Source organism: Scardinius erythrophthalmus (genome assembly GCF_964197995.2).
Source record: "Scardinius erythrophthalmus genome assembly, chromosome: 12".
NCBI lineage: Eukaryota > Metazoa > Chordata > Actinopteri > Cypriniformes > Leuciscidae > Scardinius > Scardinius erythrophthalmus.
Window position 1 is genome coordinate 38022474 of NC_138232.1, and position 18074 is coordinate 38040547.

General features: G+C 36.3%; 1 protein-coding gene across 2 annotated transcripts; it reads left to right on the forward strand.

Annotated features, from left to right (window-relative positions):
* The first annotated feature begins 377 nt into the window (after positions 1-377).
* On the forward strand, positions 378-17791 carry rtn4a (reticulon 4a). 2 transcript variants are annotated; one of them, XM_081380115.1, is made up of 7 exons: positions 378-995; positions 8771-8978; positions 11859-11997; positions 15631-15700; positions 15816-15862; positions 16022-16080; positions 16819-17791. In XM_081380115.1, exons 1-7 carry the CDS (start codon positions 590-592, stop codon positions 16859-16861), a joined length of 972 nt encoding a protein of 323 aa, XP_081236241.1. In that variant the 5' UTR covers positions 378-589; the 3' UTR covers positions 16862-17791. The 2 variants fall into 2 exon arrangements, with proteins under 2 accessions (XP_081236241.1, XP_081236242.1); XM_081380116.1 differs by lacking the exon at positions 378-995 and adding an exon at positions 2915-3095.
* The last annotated feature ends 283 nt before the right edge of the window (positions 17792-18074 follow it).

Here is an 18074-nt window from a genome sequence, read left to right on the forward strand (position 1 = left end):
AAATTGTAATTTTATTTCAAAATATTGCTTTTTTTTCTGTGGGTCTACTTGATAAGCATGACAGACTTTTTTCAAAAACATTAAAAATAGTAATGTTTCAAAACTTTTGACCGGTACTGTATCAACCTATCGTTTACATTAAAACAAATACAGTGCATTTGTGAATTGTAAGCTTTTTGAAATGCATCACTCGGCCATTTTCCACATACTTGTCTGTTCAGGAAGAGAACGTATGGGCGCGACTATATCCCGCCCACTTTCACTGCTCACCCAATCAAATACCAGGAAACGTGCATACACTTCCCCTATTTAGCGTAGTGTGGCACGTATGGAGGTGTTTGGGCGTCACCGAACCGCCTCTTTTCACTGTTCAGCCAATAAAAGAGTTAGCCAAATTTACATACACTTCCCCTAACTAAGCGTCTCTCTAGTCAAACAGTTGCGCCGTTCCTGCGGTTTAGGCCCGCGTTGAACCTGACATACTCTCGCTGGTGTGCGGAAGAAAGTTTTGAAAAGACATTTTCTTAAATCAAAAGGACTCGTTTTGAAAAAGTTACTTTTATTTAGCGGTGTAAAATTATTGTTAACAATGGATGATCAAATAAGCTCCACGACACCTTCATATGGCTTGCAGCACGAAGAAGAAGAAGAACACCGAGCAGACAAACACGTGAAAACTCTGCTGGATGAAGTGCATGATTTCTCGCTTAGAGAGGCAGAGGCAGATGTTCACGAGGTGGATGATGATATTTTAGATCTGGCCGGAGGAGCGAAAGATGCGCTGGAGAGGCACAGGTCCACACTGCCACGTACCGAAGAGCCTCTGCTGGACTTTTCAGACCCAGAACCAGAACCACCATCCTCCTCTAAACCAGAACCAGAAGCTGCCAAGCCAGCACTGATCGGTGCATTTGGAGATGCAACAACAAAACCGACAAAATCTGAAGAAAAAGAAGAGAAAACAACAGTCACACCATCTAAATCTTCGTGTTCATGTAAGTACATTATGCATTTGAAACTTATCATTCAGATTTAATTTTCAATCAGGGATCTAAGTGTCATCACCACCTCCACCGAATAAAAAATGTTATCAATATAAACTTTTAAGCCAAGTTATCCACCCAACATGTAACACCAGTATTGACATGACGTCAGTTCCGTTTAAATAATTCACGTACGTTACATGTATTAATCAAGACTAAGTGACTTTTTATCTATTTTGTCTAATGCACTAACACAGTTTGTTGTTTTGATCAAATTTAATTACTATTTATATTGCTTGGCATAGTTTTATAACGGATGCACGAACGGATTACAATCTGTTATTAAAAAAACCCATAGAATAAGGCCTTCTCTAATGTGATTCTTATTAAAAATAAGCGTTTTACCCACTTTACTGCGTGCGTGTACCACCTGCATTATGCTACGATGATCATTGAGAAATTGTCCAAATGTTTCAACGTTATCTTGATTGCGTCCCTATACTGCCATCGTGTGGAATATTTGTGCAAGCAATTTCTTGTCAGTCGATCTGTTTAGATTTAAAATAAAATGTTCAAATTAATTTATATGTAAAAATGCGAATAAAATGTTGTTTTTAGCTTAGGATCAAATACTTAATGTTCACATTGCCTATACCTATTGTAAACAACAGACTGAGCACCAGTCATTTAGTTCGGTGACCGAGTTTACTCAGAAAACGCAATGACCCATGATAGCCACAACGGGCTTCATAAATCATCCATTATACATCGATGCTTCAATGAAAGCCTGCCATAAACGTTACAGTCTAAAGGGCAGACTGTGTCCGAATAACAATCTGTTACCCAAAGCAGAAAAAGTGCCAATTTTGATACAAATTAATGTCATGACTCATGACCAAACCAAGACTCTCTTGATTTTCATTTGGGCCCAAACCAGATTATTGCACACACCAGCTTCATAATTCTATTGCATGTAGGTCATTATTTATGAAAAGCTGCCCTTTCCAGTTTCAAGTTTTTTTTTTCTTCCTTTTATTTAACTTTGAACTATTTAACCAGATAAATATTGTGTTCAAGTGGTAATAAATATCTTTGTGCCATCTCAAATTTTAAACGTTGGGACAAATTATGTCTTCCAGGTCATGAAACTAAAAGGTTTATTCATATTTGGAATGGGCTTTTATTTTTGTATTTTCTATCTTTGTCTTAATTTGTGTAATATTTAGTCATTTTGTTATTAGCCTTTTGTCACCTTTATTTTTTTTTACTACTATTTAGTTTTAGTTTTTATTTAACCCTACAGAGCATTTTGCTAAATATATGCACTATATTAAATATTCATTATATGTTGACTTAATCTGTTCTTCAATACTTGATGTAAGTTTTAATAAATCCATCATGAAAACAAGTGTTCATGACAACCGCCATAAAACTGTGGAGTAGTAAAACATAATTTTAAAACTTTAAAACTTTATTATTGTAATAAAAGCTAATATGTGCGATTTAAATGTTTTTATAGAAATCAGTTGTCAATTTCTCAAAGAAAAAAAAATTGCTAAAATTAACATGTGTACTGTACCTGATATGTCCAAATGGATCTATCGCATCATGAAATATGTGTCAAGGCCCAGCCTACTCCTACATCTAAATGTTTCTACTAAAGACACTTTGATTTCATCATAATAACCGAGGTACTGCGGACAGGTCAAAAATAACATCTGAAACGCTAACTGCATCATCATAAAAAACGTGGATGTCATTTTTGTGGTGTAGTCATATGTGAACCCAAATGACGGCCATTTAGTATGATCCAGCTGATGCTGTGCTGAAACCTCATGTTACTAGTACACCGCGTTCAACACCTTTGAATGTGGTCAGCTGACCTCGGCAGTGCTGGCCTTTGCAGAACGTGATCTGCTAGGAGAGCCGTAGCGTCTCTCTCTACCCTTCAGTCCTGTCCTGCCCCAGCCAGAGACTCGTACCTCCTTCCTCACTCCCGACCACCTCTTCTGCAGACTCTTGACTGGAATGTATGACTGATGCACGCCAATTCAGATAACACGACTTCTATGACAACCTCTGGGATGGAGATAAAGCACTGGAAAGAACAGGGTATATGCTTGTTTCGCCCTAATCGGCCTGAAAATGAACTAAAATGATCATTTTTTACTTACCTTGTCCATAAATGTTATTAGGTAAAGCTGTGAGTGAGTTTTGCTTGGTTTTGTGGTCTTGCAAAGGTTCTTGTGGGAGAGAATGTTCTAGTTGCCCTGAGTAAATGGTCTGGGATGTCTTGATTACAAAGCATATTGCAACGGCAAGCATTTATCCCTCTGCCAGAGAATGCTATTGGCAAACTGCCTGTTTGCTGCACAAAATGTTGAACTGACTGTATATACTGAATTCAGTGCATTTCAAAAGAAGTTGAAAAATATACTATGCAGCATTTCCCACATGAGTATGTAACTGCTGCTTTAAGCAACTATTAATTTAGTTTTATTTATAATTTTTTTTGTGTTTGGCATCGTTTGTCATTGCGGTCTAGCTGTTCTCAGATGTTCGGGAGGGGCCTGCAATGCTATTTAAATTGTTTATGCAAGTTGGCACTGATTGTGACAATGAAATCAAGCTGGGAACATGTAATGAAGACTGATGCAAACTTCTGTGAACTCTTGTGAATGTTGGCTTACGTTTTGTTTCCTGGATGGATACATTGTGTCTGACTTCAGGACCTGTGAAATATCGTGACTGGATAAGATTTGGCCATTTTGAGTCCAGATTTGTCATTCTGTCTTGTGTCATTGTACATTCGGTTTCAGAAACCCTTTATAGTTAGTTTTTGAGTAACAATGAGAAACAAATAACTGGTTATACTTATCACTGGTTCTCGACCATTTAGTCTTAGATATTTCATGTAATGTAAGATTAAAAAAAAGAAAAAAAGATTTCTATTTCAAATAAATCCTGTTCTAAACTGCCTATTCATAAAAGAAAAAAGTAACACGATTTCTTCAAAATTATTTCACAACACAACTGTTTTCAACATTGATAATGTTTCTTGAGCAGCAAATCAGCATATTAGAATGATTTCTGGAGAATCGTGACACTGAAGATCAGAGTAATGATGCTGAAAATTCACCACAGGAATTAATTACATTTTAAAATATATTCAAATAGAAAAGAGTTAATTTAAATTGTAGTAATATTTCACAATATTACATTTTTACTGTATTTTTGATTAAATAAATGCAGCCAACATTTATGTTTAAAAAATGTTTTTTTTACCCACCCCAGACTTTTAAAATGTAGTGTATATGTAATCTATCCATCCACACGTTCTCTCTAGCAATCCATATTAGTGTTGGACAACTAAAATTTTTTTTTTTTTTTATAATGAATTTTTATGAAGTCAACTATATATATATAATATTATTTTAAATAAATATTTATTTATTATTATTATTAGTTTTTTTTTTATTAGGTTTTTTTTTTTTTACATTTATTTGAGCCAACTCGTATGACTCGGACTTAAGCGGACTTTTATGTACTGGATTACTGAGGGACTTTTGTTTTAAAAATCATCCCATTCAACCGGAACTACCATTTGTCATTGAAGTCGCGTGCTTCTCGTGTGTTCTTGGCCCAGGCTGTCTGATCGCAGATGAGCGAGATGGATTCCAAACAAGGTTAGTTAGTGAGTTAGACCTTCAAACGGCCTGTAATTGCGTCCCTCCTCCACGTGCCACTGTTGATTTATGTGCATTTATATTGCAAAGTGTGTTTAGAAGCACTGTCGTTATTCAGAATGAAATCATGATGATAAAATGCAGGTTTTATTCCGAGGTATTTGATAAGGCCGCTCGACTTGTCGTATTTTGACGGGTGCATTATAATATACACATTAATATTTATGAGCTGATATGCATGCATTGTGTTAAATTTCGAAAATGTGGCACATAAGTACTTTTTGTGAACTGTTCAGTCTCGATAAGCTTATGCAACGGTCTGTTGGCAAGAGTACAAGAGGAAGGGCAGCATGTTCTGCTGTACAAACCAAAGTGTTTCCCAGTTATTGATTAAATACACTGGCTTTTTGTGTGGATGGTGTGTGTCTTTTAGAAAAGCAGTGAGCGAAGAGTGCATGCATGCTACCTTTTCATGAACTCTGATCAGATATGTTGGCACATAGTAGATTAGGTTTAATTATTGAAGGGTCATTGACTGACTGTGAGGTTTCTGTCCTATTTTTATCCTCCCTCTAGCCAGAACAGACTAGGTTTGCTGTAAAGTCAGAATTGAACATGATCACACCATGAAACATGCCATGGTGTCCTTGATGAATGTGTGCCTTATTTTTGATGCTCAGTGTGGTCACAGGTCATTTGTATATTAAAATGATATGTTCCACAAGCTCAGTTGTGAAACCATAACCATCCATAGAAGTTTTCCCATTTTATTATCCTCTTTCCTTCTCTTAAACTTCTTAAACACTGGCCATATTCTGATTAAGATTTGTTTTCTGGTTTATTCTGGTTATTCCAAAATAAAGGTATAATGTTAATTGATAAATAGTTGGTAATTCTGATATTATCAACATTGTTGACTAAATGTCTGATTTGACAACTAACTGAAGTAATTTGCCCTAACATCACTTCTGAAGATCTACAGCTTGTCAATAGGTATTGGATATTTCTGCTATAAACACGTCAGAGTATTTAAATGAATATTTTTTGCATACCGTTGCTATCGAGAAATGTTAATTATGAATAACTGTATCAAATGTTAATTTGTTGGTAACTTTACAAAGTTTCAAAGTTTTAATTTCAATGTTTACCCTTTTATTTAAATCAAAAGTTGTATCTGTTAAAATTGATAACACTTTACGATAAGGTTTCATTGGATAACTGCATTAGTTAACATAAGACTAATAATGAACAATACTTCTACAGCATTTATTAATTAATCTTAATGTATTAGTAAATGTTGAAAATTACATTATTTATTTATTTATTTATTTATTAACATTAATTAGGGATGCACCGATGTGAAAATTGTGGCCGATACCGATAACCGATATTAATATTGCTGTTATGGCCGATACCGATATTTACCGATGTCGATATCTCTGTATAGAAAACAAATTTTAATGATTATCAAATAAAGAGCTATTTTCCAAAACACTTTTTTTTTTTTTTTTTACTTTAGAAATGACTGATATTGGGCACCTTTACCTGTATGCAAAATATGTCACACATACGACACACATGCATTATATTGCATTGCATATAATGTGTGCTGGTCAACTTGTCTAAAATTAAGAAACCCTTAGAAAACAGGAAAAAAAAAAAACAGGAACATTGTGTACAATTAAGATAGGCTACTTAATTTATTATTCCAATATCCAAATATGATACTAAATACCACAGGGAAAAGGGCTTCTATTTGTGACGTGCTGTCTTTGCCTTTGAACATTGCACATTTTAAACAGGACACGCATTAGCTGAATAAATGTTAGCCAATTCAAACATATTTATAGAAAACAGTTGACAATGAATAGACAGGAGTCCAATAATAGCATAACGAATCACTTATTCTAAAATTAATAACAAGTAGGCTATAAGACGAATCCGACATATGGGCTGTGTTAACAACGTCCGTCATTTAACGAATTTTAAAAACACGGATGGATAATACAAAATGCTTTCTGACATTTTGAAAGAAAAAAAAAAACAAGCAAGAACAAAATTTAAACTTAGCCCGTCAATTTTTCATTTTACAATTAGGCTATCTTCTCTCTCTCTCTCTCTGTGTGCGCGCGTCCGTGTTTGTGAGGGAGAGCTCGCGCAGCATTGATACATCGGTAGCCTACTTTTTAATCAAAGTAACGAACGCGCTAGTTTTCATACAAAATAAATATGTAACATATTAGGTAGGCTACTTTAGTTATTATTAACACAATAACGTAACACATGAAGGCTACGTTTCTCAACACTGAGAATGAATAATAAACGCCTGTTTCTCCACTCGCGCTTCTCAGTAATCCACAAATCACACGTGCGGTCACTTTTGAGAAAAATCAAATTCGAACGGGTATCAAATATCAAGCAATATTCAAATATCTACGAGTCAAAAAACGATCAATCAAAAATGTGTCATGAAGAGGGAAAAATCATAAGTCGCACTGGACTGCGTTAACAATGTTACTGACGGGACAGTTCTCTGTAACGCACGTCCAAAGACTGCTTTAAAACTTTCACAGAGACCTCAAACAGAAAGCACAAAGCCTGTCTTTAAATTTAATTTCGTTTTGTATTAATTGTATCTTAATTTTGATCAATGTTTCATCAAAAATAAACAAAGTAAATATTAGAAAATATTTAATCAGGACATGGAGGCGAAAGCGCGTGAACTGAAGCGCGTCTCAAATGAACCGAAACCTACCTGCCTCACAGACCTGAGACAGCCTATATAGAAAGCTTGAAACATCTATTTTTAAACAGAACAATTCAAAATGAAAGAAAACAGACTGTTCTCTGCTTATGTCATCTGTATGAAATGTGTATTTCTCTCAGGCGCGTTCACTGCACGAGTCAGCATCAGTAACTTAATCTTCAACTTCACACGTCAAATATCGGCCTGTTCACATCGGCCCTATTTTGACATCGGACCGATACCGATGTGTAAAAAAAATGACCATATCGGCCGATATTATATCGGCGGCCGATATATCGTGCACCCCTAACATTAATCCACTGTTAACTAACACGAACAAACATGAATAGTTGTATTTTTATTAGCAAATGTTATTAACAAAGATGAATAAATACTATAATGCATATATTGCTCATGGTCAGTTAATGTTAGTTACCATGGTCTGGGTGAATACTCGATTCTGATTGGCTGCAGGGTGTCCGTTAAAAAGTGATAATGGACACCTAGGAAAGGCGTCCCGTCAATTTGCCTGATGACAGTTCTAAATGACCTTATTGTAAAGTGTAACCATATTGTTTAATAAACCTGAGCTGACATGAACTAACAATGAACAGTTGTATTTTTATTTTCTAACATTATAGGTCAGTAAATATTATAATGTATGGCTCATTGTTTTTTAATGCTTTCACTGATGTATACTAAATAGACCTTAATGTAAATCCATTTGTTTTTTGTTCTATATAGCAATTTAGCTCATTAATTCCTTCTTATGAAAATTGGGTTAACATGCTTATATGGATGTGCTTTTAAAAGTGTTAATTCCTTTTTGTATTAAAGAGATGGTTCAACCAAAGCTGAAAATTCTGTCACCTACTCGCCCTCATGTTGTTCCAAGCACGTAAGACTTTCTTCCATCTTCAGAACAGGAATGAAGATCTTTTTGAAGAAATCTGAGAGATTTCTGTCCCTCCATTGACAGCTACGCAACTACCACTCTGACACTCCGAAAAGTTCATTAAGGGATTGTAAAACTAATCCATATGAATCGAGTGCTTTAGTCCACATTTTTTGAAGAGACATGATCGCTTTATACGATGAACAGGTTGAATTTAGGCTTTTGTTCACATGAAGTGTCAAAGTGGTAGTTGCGTAGCTGTCAGTGGAGGGGCAGAAAGCTCTCCGATTTCATATAAAATGTCTTCATTTGTGTTCTGAAGATGAACGAAAGTCTTACAGGTTTGAAACAACATGAGGGCTAGTAATTTAATGACATAATTGAAATTTTTGGGTGATCTATCCCTTTAATCCCAAAAGTGTCTGTTGAGGGTTGACGTAACTCTTCTTTCTGCCGGCAGTGGTGGACCTGCTGTACTGGCGAGATCTGCAGAGGACGGGGGTGGTGTTTGGAGCCAGTCTGTTCCTGCTGCTGTCCCTCAGCATCTGCAGTATTATCAGTGTTCTCTCCTACGTGGCCCTTGCCCTGCTGTCTGTCACCATCTCCTTCAGGATATACAAAGGCATTTTACAGGCTGTTCAGAAGTCAGAGGATGGACACCCCTTCAAGTGAGGAACGCACGCAGTTGTTGCATGCATATTGTGACGGGATCAGGCTCACATTTTTCCACTCCATGTTTTGTTCGCTTTGCGTCGCCTGAGTGTAAAACGTTTAGGGTAATCCTGCTTTGATCAGTTTGTGTTCCAGTTTATGTAAGGAGGTAGATCTGTGGAGCTTAGCTTCTGGGCTTACAGGAGGTGTTACACGTTGTTGGCTTTGACTCCCTGGCAAAATTAAGCCCTCTGCTGTGAAATAGACGTGGAGCGACTAAAATCTGAGCACTTCAAGATTCTTGAAGTTGTTTTGGAAGTGAAGTGGTTGCAATATTGGTGTTTTCATACACTTAATTTTGATCAAACTGCTAGGCTCGGCTCCAAAACCTAGTGAGCTGCTTTGAAAGTAGCTGACTATTTAGTAAACAAACGGCAAAGGCAACATTGTAATTAATGGAACCTCATAAGTGGTAGTTTGAAACGCTCTATTGGCAGCAACTCCTTGCACCACACAAATGGTTACATTACACATTAGCTTAACCCTGTCTGTTTTACGCGTTATTTTTTTTTTTCTTTTTTTAGTTAATGATAAGACTGGGGCTTTATTAGTGCCGTTCATTGATTTTGAGTAAATGTTTTAATTCTACAATATATGGTGTAAAAGCGTCTGAGTGCTGCCCTCTTCAGGCCCTTCCACGCCCTTCGCTAGCATCGTCGGCATCAGGAGTTAAGACCGCGGTTTGAGCCAGCGGCTCGAATTTATAGAGCTGGTAAGTCCCGCCCCTTCCGCTAATCCCCCTGGACCTCTAGGTTGAAAAATCGTCAATGCAAGTGAATGGGAGAAAATAATTATTTTCTGGTCCCGTTTGAATTTTGCCATGAATGTGAACATATGTTGTCTGTGAATTTTTTTATATAACTTTTCGTGTAAAGAATGATACAATTTAGCGTGTAGAAGTTTGATACGGGTAGACTTTGTGTGTGAGCACTTTGTGGACTACAACTCCTCGCTGCTTTCGACGTGTTTGAAACGTCACCACCACTAGCACACGGACACTAGCTCACGGATCCCGCTAAACATGGCTGTGTCTTTGGTGCACTTCACCGCCTTCTTTCAGGGAGAGGACAAAATCGTTGATGTTGGCGAAAACCACGGGTAAGTCAACTTTATGGGGTGACGTCACATAGGCGACATGTAGTCTTTCTCGTTATGTCTTTTCCACAACTGCTAGCCGAAGAATCATACCATATACTGTCAAACTCGTAACATGAAAAGTTATATAAAAAATTCACAGACAACATATGTTCAATTCATGGCACAATTCAAACGGGATCAGAAAATAATTATTTTCTCCCATTCACTTGCATTGACGGTTTTTCAACTTTGAGGTCCAGCGGGGTTTTACGGAAGGGGCGGGACTTACCAGCTCTATAAGAGATGCTAATACAATGCTAAATCATATTTACAAATAATTAGTACATTCGTACATCTGTGTGAAAAATGTGCGCGAGCCACAAGTGAAAACTGTACGTACCACTGATCGCAACGGCAACGGGCACTTTGATTACTTGATTTCAAAAACAACACATTTTAGCGCTAGATAGCAAACGAACAAAATGAATGCTCTGCTAGAGTTAACTGGAGATGTTTTATTTATCCGTGTTGGTACATTCGTGCCATGAGCTGTTTCAAAAGTGGTGGGGACACAATCGACCCTGGCAAAAAGTGGTGGGGACATGTCCCACCCGCAAATTACGCATATGTGTCTATATGCGGGCCTCAGGTGCACGCCCGCCCTCGGTTCGTCCCCTCTGTCTCCGCTGGGCTCTGCCCACTTTTCCAGCATTTTTCAAATATTGCTAGTGGGTGGAGTCAGGCTCTGACCAGGGGTTGAGTTACACTTTAAACATTCTTTTACAGAGAACCATTACCACACACACACACACACACACACACACACACACACACACACACACACACACACACACACACACACACACACACAGTAGTCAACATTTGAAGTGGATAAAAAAAGACAAGAACGGGTATTCAAAATTCATGTATAACCTTGATGAAAGGTTTTGATCCACTTGAAATGTTGACTATTGTGTATATAATCTCCCATGATTCTGAATAGACAACTAAACAAAGTTTATTATTATTATTATATTTTTTATCTGTTTTAATGAGTGATTCAATGACTGACTCTTAAAGACTTCACTTGTTTCATTACACCTTCTGGATAAATCAGCGTTTTTGAACGATTCTTGAATAAATGATTCAATAAATACATTTGTCAGTCGCCACCTACTGGTGTAATGATGTAACTGATGTAATCTTTACTTGAAGTGTCAAAAGGTGATTACTCTATTTTGATTGCTGTAGAAATCACACATTGTTTAACCAAACTATAAACTTGTATCCCAGTACTTTTATGATTTAATATGAATTATTGTAAGACAGAAATAATGATATGGGATGGTTGAAAAGACTATTTGTGGAGCGGTTTCATACCAATGCATGACAACTGCTCTCTCTGGGTCAGCGGCAGCGTGAACGCAGATTTGAATGTTCCTCCGCGATCAATCATACTTTTCAAAGGCTTAATAGACAGCTGAATTGTTGACATTAAAAAATAAGATTGCGTGGGTGTTTGGATCAAGATCGCAAATCTTTTAACGATTAATCGTGCAGCTCTTCCTGTAAGAAAAGGAAGGATTGTAAAACTAGTTAAATGTCATGGTCTTCCTAACTTGATGGCGAACTAAAAAGGGCATTAATCATAAATGTCATGATAATTTGTGTTTTATCATGAAATTTCAATGTCTTGCTTGCTTACTAGGTTCATAAAACGGAGCTTTAGTCTCACGGTAAACCTTCTGTCTTCTGTACAGGATGTATCTGGATAAGGATATCGCGATCCCTACGGAGACGGTCCATAAGTACAGTGACACAGTTCTGGTGCACATCAACACTGTTGTTAAAGAGCTGCGACGACTCTTCCTAGTGGAGGATCTGGTGGACTCGCTCAAGGTTTGTTCTAGAAGAATCCTGATCGTTCTCTCTCAGCTTATGCTCTTTTATTTGATTTGGCGCTCCATAACTGCTCTCAGGGTGAAGACTGGGAAATAAATCTTGTTGTCTTGATGTTTTATGTTGTTGAGGTGGGTGAACAATAATGCCCTTGTAAACTGTACAGTTAATGCTTAATTTGATATCAAGATTTTTTTCCCCCATGAAGAATTAAGCTAGAAATTGGCCTTTAGTGTCAAAAAAGGAAAAGGTGAAACGGTTCTGCTTTTGTATTTTTTTTTATTGAATCCTCACGTTCAAGTCCATTTATACTTCTCTTCCGCTTCTGTTTTCATGAGTGAATAGTTTGTACGCTACCGTTCAAGTCTATTTATACTTCTATTCCACTTCTATTTTCATGAGTGAGTAGTTTGTACGCTACCGTTCAAGTCTATTTATACTTCTATTCCGCAAGGACATAAGTGACAGTAAAGACATTTGTTTATGTTTAAGATTTCTATGTCTAATAAATGCTGTTCTTTTGAACTTTCTATGTATTAAAGAATCGTAAAAAAAAACATATTTCCACAAACAGTAAGCAGCACAACGGTTTTCAACATTGATAATAATAATAAGAAATGTTTCTTGAGCATCAAATCAATCATATTAGAATGATTTCTGAAGGATCATGTGACACTGAAGACTGGAGTAATGAAGCTGAAAGTTGACATTTTAAAATGTATTCAAAGTTTTAAATGCTAATATTTCACAATATTACTGTTTGGTAGAGAGGGTTGGTGGTCAGGTCTGGGGTGTTTGCTCTTGTTTTGCAGGAGAGTGTCATGAACGGCTCCACAAAGCAGCCTTTGTTGATCAGGCTGAGGGGATTTGGACTGAGCTCTGATGGGATAGAAATGGTGCCAAAAAGATCGCGCTCGCTTTTTTTGTGGGGGGTGGGGCGGTGGGGTTAAAGAATCAGCTGTGATGGAGCATTGAGGAATGCCACTCTTTAGTCATGTGATGCTCTTTTAGAAGGCTGTCACATGACAAGGTTAGTTGCAGGGCTGAATGATCTTGAATGAATAGCTGAACTACACTTTCCAGCTCACTATGCGTTGTTGCTCTAATGCCCGCGTTGCCATGTTGAGGGCATTCTAGTTCTAATGAGTGGGCCATTCAAAAGAACTGTATGCGCTACTAATGCATTTTGTGTATTTAGTTCAGCTATTGTGGCATATGAAGTCCAAATATGCACCAAAATGTCTTAAACCACAAATTGATTATGATACTATGATATAATTGTAATATATCACACATTTAAACATTTTAAAAAAACTATTTGTTTTTTAAATGTATAAAAAAATAAGTGATTGTAAATTATTAAAATAAATAATTAGTGACGCACCGCACTGGGCCGTAACCGAAATTGAGGATGCACTTGGCCGAAAACCTAAAGATTTAAACCTAAAGACCGAAAACCACTTATTTTAATATTAGGTTTTTACATTAATTTCATGAATGAACTAAACACTGGCATTTTAATTTTCAGAAAATTAAACTAAAGTTTATTTAATAATCAACACACAAATAATTTGTTGCACACAAGGCAGTTTTTATATGAACTTTTTAATAATAGAATTATGTTTACTCAATTCATAGCCATTTAAATGTTTATATTTCACCAAGAAATTGAAGACAGATTTATTCAAATGTTTAAAAAAATGAAGACATTACTAACAGGTTAAGTAAAAATATAATTTGTAATAGTGCATTTAGCAAAATACTGCTTTCTAGCTAACTAGAAAAATATGGACACTGAATGGCTTTCTTGAGGTAAATGGACATTGTTTACAAGCTGTTTATTGACGTTTTTCTGTGGTTGAAACACTGATTTTTGAGAGATTAGTTGTAATTACATTGCGTTTTTTATGTACATGAGTAATATTGGTTTTGCTATGTTTCACAGAACCAAGATTTGCAGGCCTACATCTTCACTTTATTTTTCGTGAAGCATTATTTTGCTTCGCCTCAGTTAATCGAGACATCCACTCTTGCATTCCGTGTTTGTGCATTTTGGGGGTGGAGGAGTGAAGGGAGGGGTGTGTTTGTTTAGGTTGATTTCAAATATCAACAGTGTTTCTAAGAAATCACTTACTTCACCTTTAAACGTCCCGGTTTTTAAGGGCCAGAATCGTTGACCGAAACAATTTTGGCGTGAAACTGAAAATTGCTGTTTCGGTAAATAAGGGAATTCGGTAAATCCCTAAACAAATCATTGAAAATATTAATGTTACTTCTACTGTCATCAACCATTTATAGCTTATAGACAGTGAATTTTCAGAACTAAAGGTCATAAGAGCTCAACTTAGACTCTGGTATACTAAATCCTGGGTTAAGCGCTTCTTAATCTTGCGTCAAAATGTCTGACATTAAGGAGTCGCCCTGTTCTAAGCAAAGTTTATGGCGTAATGGAAAAGCACCACTAACACTTATGTTAAATCAGCACCTCATGGCTTTTCTTGGCGCTGCATTGGCACACGTCTCAAACGCAGGGGTGCCCAGTGGATGGAAGCATCCGTGTATGGAGATTTACTGCCCTGTGAGGAGGGGGGGGGGGGGGGTTATGAGCTACGGGTCGAGTTACAGCCAGACCCCGCTGCCCTTTCAGAGCTCTGGAGGTCTTCTACAGCATTCAGTCTCTCTGTGGTCAGGCGGCTATATTGAGTGACGTGTCCTGTTACGAGCAACCGTTTATGTGCCGGTGGGTTTTGAACAGGTTCTGCCATTTGTTGGGTCAGCTTGCAAAAAAAGTGTCGGCATGCCTTTCTTTTTTTCTATTTTAGTTCAAGTGAAATGCATTTGTTTGTGATGTTAGTTATTAAGATCATTTTTACCCTCTTTTTGACTCTTAAAGTGAAAAGTTGTTCACCCAAACATTGAAAATGGTAATTACAAGTCAGCTCACCAATACTGTTTGTCATAAAAAAATACAGTAAAATTGGTAATATAGTGAAATATTGAAATTTAAAAACTTTTGTATTAAAATTCTATTTCCTGTAATGCAAAGCCGAATTTTCAGCATCATTACTCCAGTCTTCAGTGTCACATGATTCATTAAATGATTTGCTGCTTAAACATTTCTTTTCAAAGTTGTTTTTTTGTGGAAACCATGTTTTTTTTGTAAATAGAAAGCATCAAAGAATAGTTTATTATTTTTTTTATTATTTTTTCACATTTTTGAAACAGTGGAAAAGTGCAACTTTTCATCCATTCACCCGTTTTGAATAAGTATTACTAATGTTTAAAAGTTGAGTCAGCAAGTGTTTTTTTTTTTCTGTGAAAGAAATGAATTCTATGTAAATGCTCTCCTTAACATGTAAAATGAGTAATCTCATTGTGTTAGTGTCTTTGGCATCAGGCATCACACCATGTTGAACTAGTCGTTTTTATATATTTGGCTCTGGGAAGAGGTTTGAGTTGATTAAAGTTTCAGAATGTCTACAAAGTACATTTAAACTTATTTCAAAAGATGAAGCTTACTTTTTTCTAATGAACATAAGTGTCAAATGCGATTGTCACATGTGACTAAAGCGTTTCCTCTGGCTTGTTGTACTCTGCTTGTATGTTGACATGCGTATGGTTTTCTCTTCTCAGTTTGCAGTTCTCATGTGGATCCTTACCTATGTTGGTGCCTTGTTCAATGGTCTCACCCTTCTTATTTTGGGTATGTCTATTTTGGGAATGTAGTCCCATTTTTAAATTGATGCATTGTAATTTTTTGCTGTCAATTGTAACCTGTCAGAATATGGCGGCATGTTCAAAATGTGTTCTTTCTTTAGGTCTCGTAGGGGCTTTCAGTTGGCCAGTGGTCTATGAAAAGCATCAGGTACGTCTTTTTGACTTGTGAATGCAATGATAACCCCCGGCTGAGGCAGCTGTCGTGGTATATTAAGTGTTTATTGGAGTCTTCATTGTCAATAAACGCATAATACATCTATAATGTTCACCTCAATGCGGTAATTATTCGTCCTTATTCCTAATACAGGCACAAATTGACCATTACTACGGACTGGTGAACAAGCAATTCAAAGATGTTGTGGGAAAGTAAGTCTGTTTGCATGGTGAAATATGCAACTGGTGATTTCCGCAGTGAACCAGACAAAATAGTGTTTTATGATGATGTAGTTTTGATGAATACAATTGTAGACTAAATAGTTATTGTAGTATCAAGTATTTTATATGACAAAAAAATACTTAATGATACTACAATAACTATTTAGTAAAAAAAAAGTATTTTTTTAAAAATGATAATAAGTTTTTATTAATTATTTTATATATCTTTTGTTTTTTGTTTTAGTTATAGCTACACTAAAGTAACCCTGACCATATAAATCTGTAAATGTTCAAAAGGGAGCAAATGCTACCGCATTGCTGTCATTTAATTTTTATTTCATTCAAAAAACTGATACCTGTGGCTTTTTATTTTTATGGAATCTTTATATTGGTGTACTACTAAAAGTAAACCCCTCAAAAAATTCAGCAGATTCACGCATTGTAATTTTGTTTGTCCATTTAAGGCCATTCAAAAGTAGTGGCTTGTCAGATATTTTTTATCATATTGTAGTAGAGACTATCTATATGTCGATATATCATCTAACAAAATTTGTTTGCATGCATGCATTACATGCATTACATGCATGTCTGTGTATATATTAATAGTTTTTTTTTTTTTTTTTACAGTGTGACATTTTATGACTTGTTTTATTATTTTAGTTTAAACGTGTGCTTTTCATGTTCCTCATGGGCTGTAGTCATATTCTTTTGTTTCTGTGCCATTAACAGGGTCCAGGCCAAGATTCCCGGAGCAAAGCCAAAGACAGAGTGAAGAAAGTTAGATTGTGTGTTAATTCTGTGCACGAGAAGTGATGTTGGAACGAGAAGACGGACAGAATCGTGTTTGGTTTGGGAAAAAGGCCTTAGACGATGCAATGTAAACTTTATCCCCCCTCCCCCAGTGTTTGAAATGTTAGCGTAACTGAGAATGAATCCTTTTTAAACCTACGAGTTTCTCTCACAAGCAGAGTCGTCACTGTCTTTCAGAGTAGAGCTAGTTGTCCATGTTTAAACGCAGCTACGTAACACCATTACAGAATGTAGTCCGAGGAACTCCATGTCAGCGAAGGCAGGAATCGATGAGTTTTTTTCACTTATTATTCAGTCAGTGAACCGTTCACCTTGTTTGAAGGGCCATTTTGATTCATTTCAGTATGAATTGTTTTGGTTATGAAGTTCCTTCAAGTCTTTTGATTTTAGCTATTTTCTTTTTTCCCTATTTTGTTTGTACTTGGCGTGATAGAACACAGTGGTGTAACTGTGTTAAAGCTGATGCAATTAAATCATGTTAGAGGTGAAGAGGCTTCTATTCTTCTGTAGCAGAGTTTAAGAGCAGTTTTATTTCACACTTGTTCTACAAAGGGATCTGTTATGGCATATTGCACCCAACTATTCATTGTTTTTAGCCATTAAGTGAAAAAAAAAAAAGAAAAAAAAAAAGGTGAACCAGAAGGTATGCTGTCGGCCTATCACCTTCCTGTCATGTCAAAAATCAACATGTTTGCAGAATTTGCCGTCTCCATCGTGGATCGAATACCTGAAACGGCTCACGCTCTTAAAAACTTGCAAACATCAAGCGCTGTTTCTTCATGCAGGTCATTTGTAAAAGATTTCAGTTTTGATGAAAATATGCTGAAGACTGTCTGTGGAATGCATTGTGAAAAATAAACCAATAAAGTACCAATAAAGCTTGTAGACAAACTATTTGCTTTTGTGCTCGATTTGAAGGTGTTTTTTTTTTTTTTTTTTTTTTTTTTGGATATGTTCGGAAGGTTTGTCATTTACAAAGCAGTTTGTCACGTGGGCTTTGACGCCATCCAGTGGTTTTGGAAGGAAGTGTGGACTTTTCTCTGATTTCTCTCATTTTTATGACATTAACAAGAATGTGGATTGAAAATAAATTATCAATAATAATAAAACGAAAATGAATAACTTCCGTTTCCTCTAAACAGCATCAACACTAGGCTAATTTATTCCTGTGATGA